The 13,507-nt window shown below is 41.9% G+C and overlaps 1 protein-coding gene across 4 annotated transcripts in view; it reads right to left on the bottom strand.

Annotated features, from left to right (window-relative positions):
- Nucleotides 1-13,507, bottom strand: part of LOC101478447 (sushi domain-containing protein 2) — a 115,962-nt gene that overhangs the window by 37,492 nt on the left and 64,963 nt on the right. For all 4 annotated transcript variants that reach the window (XM_012923427.4, XM_012923426.4, XM_012923425.4 and 1 more), the window contains one exon: nt 2,230-2,392. In XM_012923427.4, the coding sequence (XP_012778881.3) occupies nt 2,230-2,392 (163 nt within the window). The remainder of the gene's footprint in view (nt 1-2,229; nt 2,393-13,507) is intronic.

The raw sequence follows: 13,507 nt of genomic DNA on the forward strand, positions 1-13,507 counted from the left end.
GCATGCAATACTGACAGTTGTACTTGGAGTGTGACTGACGGAGAGAAAGGGCTTGCTAGACACCCAAAGCCACTGTGTCCCTTCACATTCCAGGGATGAGGAATAGAGATTTGCTTACACAAACTCTTCAGGCGTATTTGCGTCCTTGCGGTGACAGGGCTAAACGTTCTCCTCTGGTACTACATATAAAATATTCAGAAGCAAATGTCTTAGCTGGTCCCTGGTGTTTAAACCCTTTGCAAGACAACAACAACATGACTCTAAATTCTTCACAAAGTCAAGTGCTTTGTCCACGAAGTTCAAAGCTCCGTCAAACAGCAGTATTGAAAAGAAACTTTTTAAGGCGCTACTAATCAATAACAAATGATCATCATCATAAACAAAAACAAGATAAGTGCTTATATAATTGGTAGGCTTAGACTGTGAGCCACAGCTTAGGACTTTGTGGTAAATCTGATGGATCTGCAACACAAAAGAAGATTGCTTTACAACAAACAGCATGAGGGAAAAATTTGTTATTCTTCCAGGCAACCGCCAGAAAAGCTTGCTCAAAAGGCTGTGTGTGGAAAGGAGTGAAGCTTGCATAGAAATGCCTAAATGAACTTTTACCCTTAGCTCTACATCTAGACACTAAAATCCTTGTCAACAAAAGATCAGAAACTGCATTTGTGAAATCAGGCCTTATTTATTAATCACTTAAATCAATTTATGGATGCACAGGTCACTTTGAGGTGAGTGTGACCTCCGAGGGAAGTGAGTCCATCCTGGATTTAGAGTAACAAAGGTATAAAAAGAAAAAAGGTTGAACAGAAACAGTTTTGGAGCAGTGGTTCCCGGCTAGGAAATTACTGGTCATGAGCTTCGGTTTTGTAAGGATGAAACAAACAGCTCCATTGAAAGTGTGCTGACATATTGCATCGGTGTGTGGTTCTCCAGCTGCACCACAGCACACAGAAAGGCACTCCAGAGGGTCATCAACATGGCCCAAAAAATCATTGGACATCCTCTTCCCTCCCTGAAGGACCTGTACAGCACTCGCTGTCTCAAGAGGGCACGCAGCATCCTACGGGACTGCACACACCCAGGACACCGGGTGTTTAAGCTGCTGCCGTCTGGCAGGAGGTTCAGGCTGCTGAGGTCCCGAACAAATAGACTCAAGGACAGCTTTTACAACAGGGCAATAGCCCTGATCAATGTAAATAGCTGACCTGACTGGATACCTCCCTGGACTTTTTAGGGGGAGGTAACAATGTTTAAAACGATAACAATAATATTTATATTTATAACAAGGTGCAATAATAATTAATGTGCAATAATAACAGTGTGCAATACACATACACTTATTCTTCTTTTTTATACTAAGTTAATATACTGTGTTGTGTTGTTTGTTACGTTGTGATGTGTCATATCGTGTCGTGTTGTGTTATATGTAGTGCCGACGTAGGACAGTTTTTCCAATTTCATTGTACTACTGTACTATGTATGACTGTGCAATGACAATAAAGAGTTATCTTATCTTATCTTATCTTATCTTAGAATACAACGTGTTCATTAGTGGTTTTTGCTACCTTTGCTCAAAGGCAGGCCACTTGTTTCCACCTGTTACCAGTCTTTGTGTTAAGCCCAGTTAGCAAGCTGACAGCTGCTGGCGGCAGCTTCATATTTTGTGATGAAAACAACAATGCCACTCTCTTCTAACTAAATACTTCTATTGAAAATGCGAAATCTGAGAGCTTGTGAGCAAAGAGATAAGAAAGAAGACAAATTTGACTGTGCACATCCCTTTCCTTCAGGCTTTTTAGTCACATTTGTATCTTGTGATGTACTGGAGTTTAAGTTCTTAATTCTATGCATTAACAGATCGCAGTGTTTTATTTCAGCTGTGTGGATGGTGGCAAACATCTCATTAATCTTGTAAAAATGTACTTTTTAACTTTTTCTTGTTATCCACAGTGTGAATTAGCATGGCATTTGCTCAGTGCTCTGTTGAGCTGAACACAGATACTGTTCTGGATTGTGTCACGAACGAAGCTTTTATGTTGTGAAACTGTGTGCATGTATAGCAGATGACTAGCTTACTGTAAAAGCTATATAAACTTCAAATTTGAGGTAAAGTCAACCAACTTTTGAGGGATTTTTCATTGGGTCTGATTCTGCAGTTTTTATGTCCCAGTGACCACTGAAATTAAAGTTATGGCTCCATGGTTCTGTGGAAAGTAAAATATTCACCTGCAGTAGTTATGGCTGCCCAGACCTCCTTCTCCATTCGGGTATTTGAGGGTGTTGTAAGGGTGCTGGAAGGTCTCATTCCAGAAAAGGCAAGGTTTACCCCCATGCAGGCTGGTCTGGTTCTGGAAGCCCCTGTAGTCTTCTCCGTTGGCAGTGTAACACTCTGTAAAAAGAGAGAGAGAGAACGTGAACTACGATTATAAAGCAGCCTCTAATGTTTGCAGTAAGGAATTAGCCATGTATTAAACTGAAAATCAAACACTTGGAGAAAGCTTTTAAACAGGCGCGTAAAACTCAGCCGCACATGTGTCCTGCTTTATTAAGAATCTGGACTGTGAAATTTACTTGTGCAATTAAATTTTTTAATGTCTTTGGAATGATTATAGACGAAAAGTTTGGAATAATTATATTCTTTGCCCAGGCTCCATACATTTTAAACTCTGGCCAAAAAAATGTTAAAGCAAGATCAATGACAACATTGTTTCAATTAATGCAAACACACGAGCATAAAGAAAAGAAAAGACCCTGCAGATATGTAGCAAAAGCAAATATGGATTGAATTTTGAGGAAGTGTATAACAACCATCTGGCTAAGCGCAAGAAAAAAAGAGAAAGCCGGGTTCCCAAGGCAAACAATGGCTGGTTCAGAGCTTTTCTTCGCTGAAAAGGGAATTCAAATAAACAACGGCTGATGGAACGATGATGAGCTATCACCGCTCATCACAGTGAGCCTCGGGGGGATCCTGTCAAGAGAGCTTTAACAGCTACAACTGAATTCCTCTTTTGATTGCATTACAATGGAAAATATTAATTTATTGTGTGACTGTTTTGATTACAGATGACGTAAATGCTCGTAACTTGAATGGCTGATAGATCAGGAAACCCGTTTTCTTTAATATGTGGGGATCAAAACAGGCTTCCCAGTGTACAGGTATGGCATTCATTTTTGTGCAAACAGAAGGTGCAAAAGATGCTGCAAGAGCAACAAGTTGACATTTCCACAAAGAAGAAGAGCACACATAAATATCACAACAGTTTTACTTCTTGCCTGTCAGTCAAACATTAATGAGGAGCAAACAATACTTTGTTGTTTGGCTCGTCTCCATGGGGTCTTGTTGCTATGTATGTGGTTCGCCAATGACCGGCCCCTTTTATCAAGCTAAGCTGTCTGGGCTGAGTATGACCTAATGCACTGCAATATGACAGTCATTATACCCCTTGGTGAGCCAGCTGTGCTCCAAGGCTCTTTCATATTCTCTTTTCAATCCAAAGTTTCCCAACTTCCCCTCTGGTGTGTTGTCATCTGTTCTGCTCTCTCGCTATCGTCTACTCGCTTCTTCTCTGCCGTTGCTTTTCTGTCGTTCTCTTTCAACTGACACAGATAAGCATTTCTTTGGGGATGCTTTACCCTCACAGACTTTAAACGTTACTTCTGTGGTCAGTTGCCAGGTCCATTCTTTGCTGGTTCTCTGAGCTAGTCGCACAGATAAGGAGAGCTGAGCAGCACTGATAAAAAGTTATTTTCTGTGGTAGATCAATGAACTTCCAAGTTAACCCTCTGCGTGTTATTGGTACACGTGAAGCGGTAAATAAATGTACAATTAAGTTACTTACACTAAAACTAAGTGTCGTTAAAGTTTCATATCTTTTATAATTAGCTTCCCATACTCTGCAGCATGCTGTGCGATATTTACAGCAGTTAGTTTGCACGCAAACATGCATTCCAGCTTCTTGCATCCACCACAAAGTAGTGTTAACACTTAATTTAGAGTAAATCAGCGTCCCGACTGCTCTCAGTGCGTCAGCCAAAGTTGATTTTAATTAAAGTTGTTTCGGCTGTGTTGTTCAGTCAAGCTTATCAGCTATTCATCGTCTGGCTGACAGCAGTTCAACAGCAGCAAGGAGCTGCAGGGTGTCAGGTTCCTGCAATTATGATGCCACTCTATTGTCTGTAAATGGCTCCCTTCTCTCTTAGCAAATTAATACTGTCTTGGCATGCAAGGATATCAACCAGCAGATCGTAAATCCACCTGAGAGCGGCTGAGGCAGAACACGACTCCATAAAATTGGAAAAACAGCTTAATGGTGTTTCAGTGGGGGTCATGCACTTGCCAACCTTACATAGGGGAGCTATGAGATGAGTGGAGGAAACAAGTTATCATCAGGCTGACATCCAGAGGACAGACGAGGCATATTAAATAATGCTCACTTCTCAGGCCTCAAAAGATGCACCTGCAAACAGATGCAGAGTTTATGGGGACTTCTGGCAGGGGGGGGCTTTTTCTCAGGATTAATGCTGGCTGCTCTGCTTCAACACTTATCTTGATAATTATTCTTAATGTAACGTATCCTCATTTGGTAAAATGGGACTCATATGTTGATTTTATGTTGTATTTACAATTTTTTGGATGTTGGCAGTCATGGCAACAAAAAGACAGGGAAACACTGCTTCTGAGACTTTGGCAGCAGGACGAGAGCAATTATGAGTCACTGCTCCCCAAAAGCAATCATGGCTGTTACTCCACAAGTCAAAGAGGATAACATCAGGAGGGACAGGGCAACTGACTGCATCCCAAATGAGCTCACGTCCTTCAAATATCTTCTCCTCAAACAGAGTGAGCATTAAACTGACCGAACTTGGCTGCATGCAGAGCTGCTCAATGCACTGTATCAAAAAGAAAGAGCCAAATGACTTTGCAAATGTCTTCCATCTCTCTCTCTTCTCCTCCTTCAGGAAACTTTCCTCTTGAGTTTCAGGATGAAGCATTGCTTGTCTGCACATGGTCCGCTTGGAATGGGTTGCCGCTGGCAAACATCCCGCACCGCTGTAGCCAAGTTAGCTTTCCAGGATGAGAGGGTAAATATGGCAGCGTTTTGCCACTGTTACAGAGATGGGGGTGGGAGGGTAGGGGGTTGATCCATGTGGTTTTGAGGCATCATTTGCTTGTGGTGGGAATGGGAAGTAACAGATCTGCAAGGACTCTGATATAAGTGAGGCCATCGTAAAGATGAATGGCCCATTTAAAAGCCCTGCGGATGCCCACACATCTATCACACTAAAAAGAAAAGGCCAATTTTGCATTGGAACGGCGTAGGTATGGACCCTTTATCCTTGTCCTCCAGAAAAGGAAGAGCTCATCCACTGATTGGCTCTTCGTCACTTCAGGCCCACTCCCCTCCAAACACACCCAGCCCTTTCCTCACACCCTCTTACTTGTCACCAAGCAACTGTTGCGCTCTCGTCACAAGGCCCCGGGCTTTCTTGTGGTTTCATCATAGACTGTGATGGGAAACAGAACCACCACCGCATAAAAGCGAGAGAAAATGGGGAAAAAACTCCAATAAAATACATGCAGATCTACAAATAGAAAAAGTCCGGGAAAGAGAAGAGGAGGACTCGCCCTTGACCAAGCCCTGTGCTCACAAAATACAGCACCACCCCAGCAACGAGAGGCAAAAAAAAAAAAGGCACAAACTGGAGAAAATCACTGAGAGAGAGAACTAATCGCCCTGTTATTATATTTGCTGGGATTTGAGGCTAATGCTTTCCACATTGCAACTCGAAATCCACTTGATGCTCCAAAAAAGATGGGTGACGAAAAGCGATAAAAACAGTATGGGGTTGTGGTCGTGTGATCTCAAGAACACAAACAAACAAATAGTTTCTCTGAAACATGTTGCCCGGTCACACGAGAGCACTTATTTGTTGTGTTTGCTAGGAGGGATGAAAAGCAGCGATAATTACAGACAACTGCTTCCTCACAGAGGGTTGACATAAAGAGCTTCCTTCCATCTTTATTACATGCTTTGGACTCAGGGGACAGCAAAACAGGCTTACTGCGTGAGCAACATTTCCCCTATAACAACATTACACAAAATGAGTTTATGATAGAAGTAAGCATGTACAGTATTACGGACTAAAACCAGTTTGTTCAGGCACTAACAAAGCTCAAAAACTGGAGGCAGCCCGCAGAATGTGTGCAATGTTTCAAAGTTTTGTTTCAAAGTCTACAAACAAAGATGACAGAAATGACACATGATTAATACAGTGCATTGCACTGGTTGCCATTAATGTTGGCCAAACTGGGCCAGATGTGTGGGGTTACAGGGTTCTTTTCAGAGGCGACACAGCTGGTGGTAACACAAGTGTGGTTCCCCTTTTGTACAACAGCATCCTCAATCCACATGTAAATTTCAGAAGATCACAGAAAGGCAAATTGACAGTCGCACGTTTAGTACGGCTGCTTTAATGAAGTTAGAAGATGCTTCGGAGAAGTCAGTGACTTCTAAGAGGAGGCAGCTCAGCGGTTAATGGACCACACCTCACCTCCTTGCTTGAGAGGTTTTTCTTTTAAAAGCACCCTCATGAAAGGGTCAATGCAAGTGCAAAGAAAAAAGCAAAGCGATGAGAACAGATGCCTCTAAGTAGGTAAATCTGCAGACAATGACTTCTAAATGGTATTTACAGTCCCCCTTTTCATTCCTTGCTTTTGTCATAGGTTGTAGCCTCAGATAACCAGGTCATAAACCAAAAGCTCATTCACTCCTAAAATAGCCTCCACCACCACTTTTCCTGCAAAAAAAACGCCACTGCACCACCCCCCGTGTTCACTACCACAGTAGCCACAGGACTCCCTGCCAAAGTTTCTGGGTAGCACCTATAAAACGCGGCCCCATCTCATTTTTGTGCAGCCCCTATTATTTAGTTCTGTAATGGAAAGAGTGTAATCTGCTGGTGGGTTGGGTGTTCTGCCAAAATCCCCTTTGTTTGAAGTTGCTTGAGGCAAAAAAAAAGGAAAGCATACAAGTATTTTACTTTTACCCCAATCTACTCAAAGGCCCCCTAACTTAGTGTTGTCTAAAGCAATTTTGAAAAAAATCAATCAACAAAATTAGTGAAGAAGATAATGCATCCGTCTTTTCAGGGTTTCCTGTAGAGGCCAAATTAATATCTGATAAAATACAGCACAGACTGACGAGGTTAGCTTTGGCTCTGGAAATGAACAAGGATGGAACTATGTGGGACAATTTTGAGTTTCACTTGGCAGACGTTCAGGGAGTGACGGATGGGCTACAAACTCTGTCAGTGACGTAAAGGACATTTGGAGTCTCACTGAAACCCTTGAGGGAAGTTGCTAGCAAAATACTGAGATCAGGGGCCTGTCAACTAGGCTGACATGAGGGTGGATAGGGTGTTTTATTCAATTACCTCCCCCAGGGACTTCCTTACCATTTCCTATAATCACTGTCAACATGTGCCAAAAGAAAAAAAAAAGAGTCAGTATTTCTAAACAATAAAAACGTACTTACTCTAACACTGCCTTTGATTCTTCAATACTTTGTCTTTAGTTTAGTTCCCTTTCCATATGATGAGAAAACAGAGGTTACAGGGTTAAACAAACAGAAGGTGAAATCTCCTGCATACTCAACACATGCCACTGAACCTGCTCTAAACCAGCTCCAGACATCACAGTAAACATGACTTTTGCAGTCAGAAGAAAGCAGGCACTTTAAGTGAGGACATAGAGGAAGCAGAGATAGAGATGCTGAGCTTTCCAAGGTGCACAATTAGGCCGTCTGGGATCGATCCATCTTAAATTAAACGAAACTGCAAATTAGAGCAGAGCACTGAGACGGCAGGAAGGATTGTGAAAGACAGAACGATGGCAAGGGAAGCAAAATTAAGCAGAAAAGAAAGAAGAGAGAAAAACAGACAGGCAAACACAGAGTAAATCAGGGTGGGACAAAGACCGCTTTTATGATACCACAGATAGTTAACCCAGGCTCTAATTTTCTTCTTCTTCTCCACTGCACCAGTGAAGTGAACACTTGGTTTATTTTGCACTTCCCCGTGTTATAGACAGGGCTGACAAAGCCCAGGCTTGTAAAATTAACAGCAAACACACAGCCCAGTGCCAGGGGTCTGAGTTTCAAGGTACAAATCTCATTCCAGAACAGCTCTGTGGTGCAGCTGCGTGCTGGGGCCCTTTACCAGCAAACAAACAACTGATGCAGGGCTTAAGGGAGAGAAAATATGTCCCTCTAATGCGTGCCTTCGATGAAGAAAAACACACGACCCATATGGGTTCCTCGTTGCAGGCAGCCTTTGATAACCAGAGGATCTAAGGCTCGTGATTCAAGTCATGATGGCTCACTGTTGCTAATGGCCATGTTTGACTCACATGGGGGTATTTTAAGCTCCCTCTCTTCTTTTTGTTTTGCCTGTAAATGGATGGTAAAATGATCTCCCAGTCAACTTGTACTGTCAGATGCTCAGATAAACATATGCAGTGACAAAACATGCATTAATCTGAGCTCCTACCCACATCATTCCAGTCCCCCCCCCCCATACCCCTACTTTCCCCCCCACATGCACTTACAGTAAGAATGAAAGGGAGCAATTTTCATCAGTCGAGCAGCCGCAGTATTTTAAGATGGATCCGATGTGGAGGGAAGGAAGGACGAACACACACTTGCACACACACATGCACACAGGCTCCTTTGTTCCTTCAGTGGTAGGGCCAGTGTCATTGTGGCGATGCCATTCTCACCCACTCATCGCTGTACTGTAGATATCGCCCACTGAGGGTGTGCATGTGTGTGTGTGAGCTAACATGTTTGCATGTTTGAGTGCACGTCTGTCAATTCCCTAACGCCTCTGCTCACAATAGACCGATCTTTCAAAGGCAGTAATCAGTTTGCAGTAACACTGTGTAAGCTTTGCGACCAGCGGGGATTCAGCTCATTAAAGAGCCAGTCTACCTCGAATTCAAGTCCTCTGGCCTTAGTGCTGACCATCTACTGCTATGGCACTTGATTAGTTGCGCTTAAAAAAAAAGAGCATGATCTCTTTCCAGAATTTATGACGCAGTAGCACAAAAGCCGCAAACCATGAAATCCTTATATATATCCTAAATAATTAGGCCCTATCTTATCTTAATGGATTCATAGTGCCATATCACCCCAACAGAGCACTTTGCTATCAGACTGCGGGGTTACTTGTGGTTCCTAGAGAATTTAAAAGTAGAATGGGAGGCAGACTCTTCAACTTTCAGGTCCCTCTTCTGCACAGAACCAGTTTTCAGTTTGGGATTCTGGAGACACTTTACTCTACTTTTAAAATTAAGCTTAAAAATGTGTATTTTGATAAAGCTCATAGCTCCTAGGTCTAGATCACGTGACCCTGAATCCTCCCTTAGTTACGTTGCTTCCCATGATGCACCATGATACACCACTTTGTATTTAATCATTAGTTATTATTATTAATCTCTGGCTTTCTTCTACAGTGTCTTTCTTCCTGTTAAAGGGAGTTTTTCCTCCCCAACGTCACCAAGTGCCTGCTCTTAGGGGGTCTTGCGTTGTAGGGTCTTTACCTTACAATATAAAGCATCTTAGGGTGACTACATTTGGATTTAAACTAATTGAACTGAACTGCTAATCTGATCTAATCTGGGGTATCGTTCACCTACACATGGCAGACTAAGGCATCCCCCTTGGTTAAGATGTATTGTTAGCTGATTCCATGCTTCTTTTATCTGGATAATATAGACAAGAGAAAGAAAACAGTTCCTGTAGAAATTTTCTCAAAACAAGGTTTGTGGATTTCTTTAAATAACTGGGGCGTGATTTGTGCAAAGAGATACTGCTGCTGAATTTTTTATAGGTATTTTTTTAGCTCCAAAAAGCAAGTACCATCTGTTTTTATATTTTATTCAACAGAAAGCAGAGACCTCTACATATATATAACATATAATTATAACTTTAAAACACCAAAACAATCTAGTTTAATAAAGAGCACAAAGAGACTGAAAATATATAAGTATGATCTGGGGATACCTTTTGCACTGTAAGGTATGCCACCTTAAGGTAACGTGAAAGCCAGACGACTACACCTGAAAGAAAGGTGAACCATGAAGGAATATGGGAAGGGTTGCCTCTAAACACACCTGTTTTCGATCGTCCTGTTTGTGCTCAGGTTACCTGGTATCTGAGGAATGTAAATTATATGTGGTTTTTGTTTGAGCTGAGGTTCTGTCAGAGCTGTTGCAGGGATTTGTGTGCAGCCATTAGTGATCCCCCAACACACACACTCTCAGAGGTCCTGTGTGATTACAGGGTCCAGAGAAGACGAGGTCAGACTCGGATAAATAAATGTCTCAGGTTCAGGGAGAGGGATCAATGTGACAGGGCCTGCTAATGCAAAAACCCAAAAACACCAAATGGAAAAAAATAACTGCGAAACCAGATCAAAAACACAGCCCATTTTCCTGTTTATCCTTAACAGACATCATTATTAAAAAAGAATGTTTATTCTCTCGTTGAGCGAATCGGGACGTAAAGCGAGAGGAAGCTGGATCCCCTTATGTTTTGAAGAACTTTTTTAGGATAGTATCCAGCTTTCTTCTGGCAGAACACTTACTTGTTTCTGCTTTGAAGAGAGTTTATAGATTTCTGCTCTACTGTTTTGATTGGTCATTTCCTGTTGTGGAACATTTTTGTTGCCAGCAGTCATACATGACACAAAAATTTAATTTGGGGACTGTAGAAATCGATGCCAGTAAGTAGGGAGGGATATTCCATATCTGTTTCAGATAGAGCTAAGAGACCAGAGTAGCTAAACAGGTGGTTATTGTCTCTATTTTTTTCCAGTAGTTTTATATTATTATATAGTATTATTACATAATATCTGAAACAAGCCTTTTCTTCTTGCCAATAAAATACTTTATAAGCTAAGGACATTTGTCACATCTGAATATCTGGGTCACTTACTCAGTGTTTACTGTGCTTTGTTTCTTTTATTTATTTTCTATATAATTATTCTTAAAGTAACAGATTAGTCAGAAAAATCCCTAAATTCCAAGAAACATTTGCTAACTCCAAGTCCTGCTTTGATATGAAACCAAATAAAACCTCCTGAAAAGAAAATAGTTCTCATATTGAAGAAGCTGCAATTATAGACACAATGTTTTTGTTTTAAAGCTTACCCAAATGGATAATGAGCTGTCGAAATGCTTCATTTTATTGCTCTGAAAAGTAGAAAACAAAATATGTTGTCTGCCACTTAGTGTAGATATTCGGTAAGTGTGGCCTCCAGAAATGGAACAACATGGTTACTGGAAATGGGGCTTAAGTTAATCTAGTGTTTGAGTGAAGCTTAGGACCACATGTTGTCATTATGTGTAGCTAAAACAGACAAAAACAGGATTTTGTTCGTGCTTTGGAAACTGCGGACAACAAGAAGCGTACTCGAGGATGCCAGCGTGGACAAAATGGACACAATCTATACTGAATACTGAGGTTTGGGCAACTTTTACTTCTTGTTTACACTGGTGGATTAACAGACTCCATGTGTGGAGCGCAAACATGCACCCATCTGTATTCAATGAATCTCCAACATGCTCATTTGCAGAGTGGTAAACACATATGAATAAAGGCCTCAGCGTGTTTGTTTTTTCTATCTTTCTAAACTACAGATGGAGGAACTGGACGTTTCCTTCAACATTCTTCGTCATGTTTAGATTTTTTACACTTTAAATGTGTTTACATTGAAGAGAACATCTTCATCTTCAGCCTACTCAGGACATTTTGCGCTAATCCCTTGCTACACTGGTGCAAATACTGCCTGTTTTAGGCCTCAGAACAATGACCTCGCCAAAGGACACCTTTATTTGAGTTGACTTTTGATTTTGCTTGACTTGTTTAAATTTTTCTCGTGTAATTATCTTGCCTGTATGACCAGGTCGGAGAATTAATAAAGCACATTTCCACCGCATGAAATCACAAAACGCTGTCAGACCGCAATTGAGTGCACTTAGAAGGACACAATAACAAGAGCACAATGGACTGCTACAGTGGGGACCGCAATGTTCAACATAAGCCCCCTTTTAACTAGCCACGTCTCCAGTTCCTGATCTTGACTGTGAAAGCGATCTTTTTCATTGTGGTTGGTGCGGCTGTGGGAAGAGCAGGAGTACTGGGAACCAGATGGCTCTGGTAACAGACAGGGGGTATCCCACCGGCCTCACTAAGAAGGGGATCCATTACGTAGGATCTATTGAGGGCCAGTGGATTTTGTTTCATGGCATTGGCCAAGTGTGACCACTCCTCGGTCGGTGTGGGTCGTGGGCTGGTGCCACGTAGGCTACTGCAGACCCAGCCCGTTTTGTGTTCACCTCTGAGAGCTGTATTCACCTTTGCTGCAGGACAGACAACTATATCGGGGCCTCCTGGCGACTTGAGTTACATCCCTTTTGACTCGAAGCCTCTTTGAAAGGCAGTGCAATGGGATATGATCGGCTCCACGGCTTGAGGGACAATGGTGGTTTGTGAAAACGGTGGACAGAGATGTTCCTCTGCACTTTTAAAGTGAAGTCCTTGAACTTTTGAAGCTCAGGTAACCTACGGTGAACAAGAAGAACCCTAACCTTATAATATGTCTTGGAGTAAAAGGCCATTTTTTTGTAGAGAGTGTAAATAATTTTTATGTCTGTTTGTTAGAGTGTATATATTAAAGACTTTAGAATGCAAAAAATCTCACATTCTCAAAGCATTGAGGTGGGACTACTTTTCATGGGGTTATCTAATATCAGAGCTTTACGGCTTGTGTTAATTTATTTCCATATTCCTAAAAAGACCACACGTTTCATGTTTCCCAGCTTCTGTTCTGCACTCTCAGATTCCCTGTCATGGCTTCTTAGCTCTGTCCACTGCTGGCTTTGTTCCTTTGTTTTCAGTCTGCTTAGCTATGCTTGCTCCCTTCACTTGTCCAAATGTTTGCTCTGTCCACTTAGCCATGTCCACTTGCTCGGCCTTGTCAAATCGTCACTTGCTGTGGGCGTTTCCTGCAAAGGGAAGAAAGGTGAAAATTTGCCTCTTCGGCCACAAACTACTGCAGCTGGACACAAACCAGACCCCGAGGCTCAGCAGCAAAATTACGCTCCATTTATTTAAAGTGGTTTCCATTACTCTACCGCAGTAGAACACAGACCTCAGTGGCCCTGGCCCAACCATAACTACAGTATAAAAAGAACTAAAGTTCGCCGGACAGGTCATGTCTCACACAGTAGCAATTCAATATCCTCCCGTTATGTTCTTGGTTACGCTTCTCAAAACTCCAAACTGCATGTGACACCACAAAAATACATGGTTGCTTTGAAACTCAGCCTGTGGAGATTTTTTGCAAAAAAACACCCAGCCTATCACTAGAAAGACGTTTGGAACACGTTTGATTCAAAGAAAGAAAAACAGCTAATTTACCTTAATCATACTATGTCAGAGTC

Source organism: Maylandia zebra, linkage group LG12 (assembly GCF_041146795.1).
Source record: "Maylandia zebra isolate NMK-2024a linkage group LG12, Mzebra_GT3a, whole genome shotgun sequence".
Taxonomy (NCBI): Eukaryota; Metazoa; Chordata; class Actinopteri; order Cichliformes; family Cichlidae; genus Maylandia; species Maylandia zebra.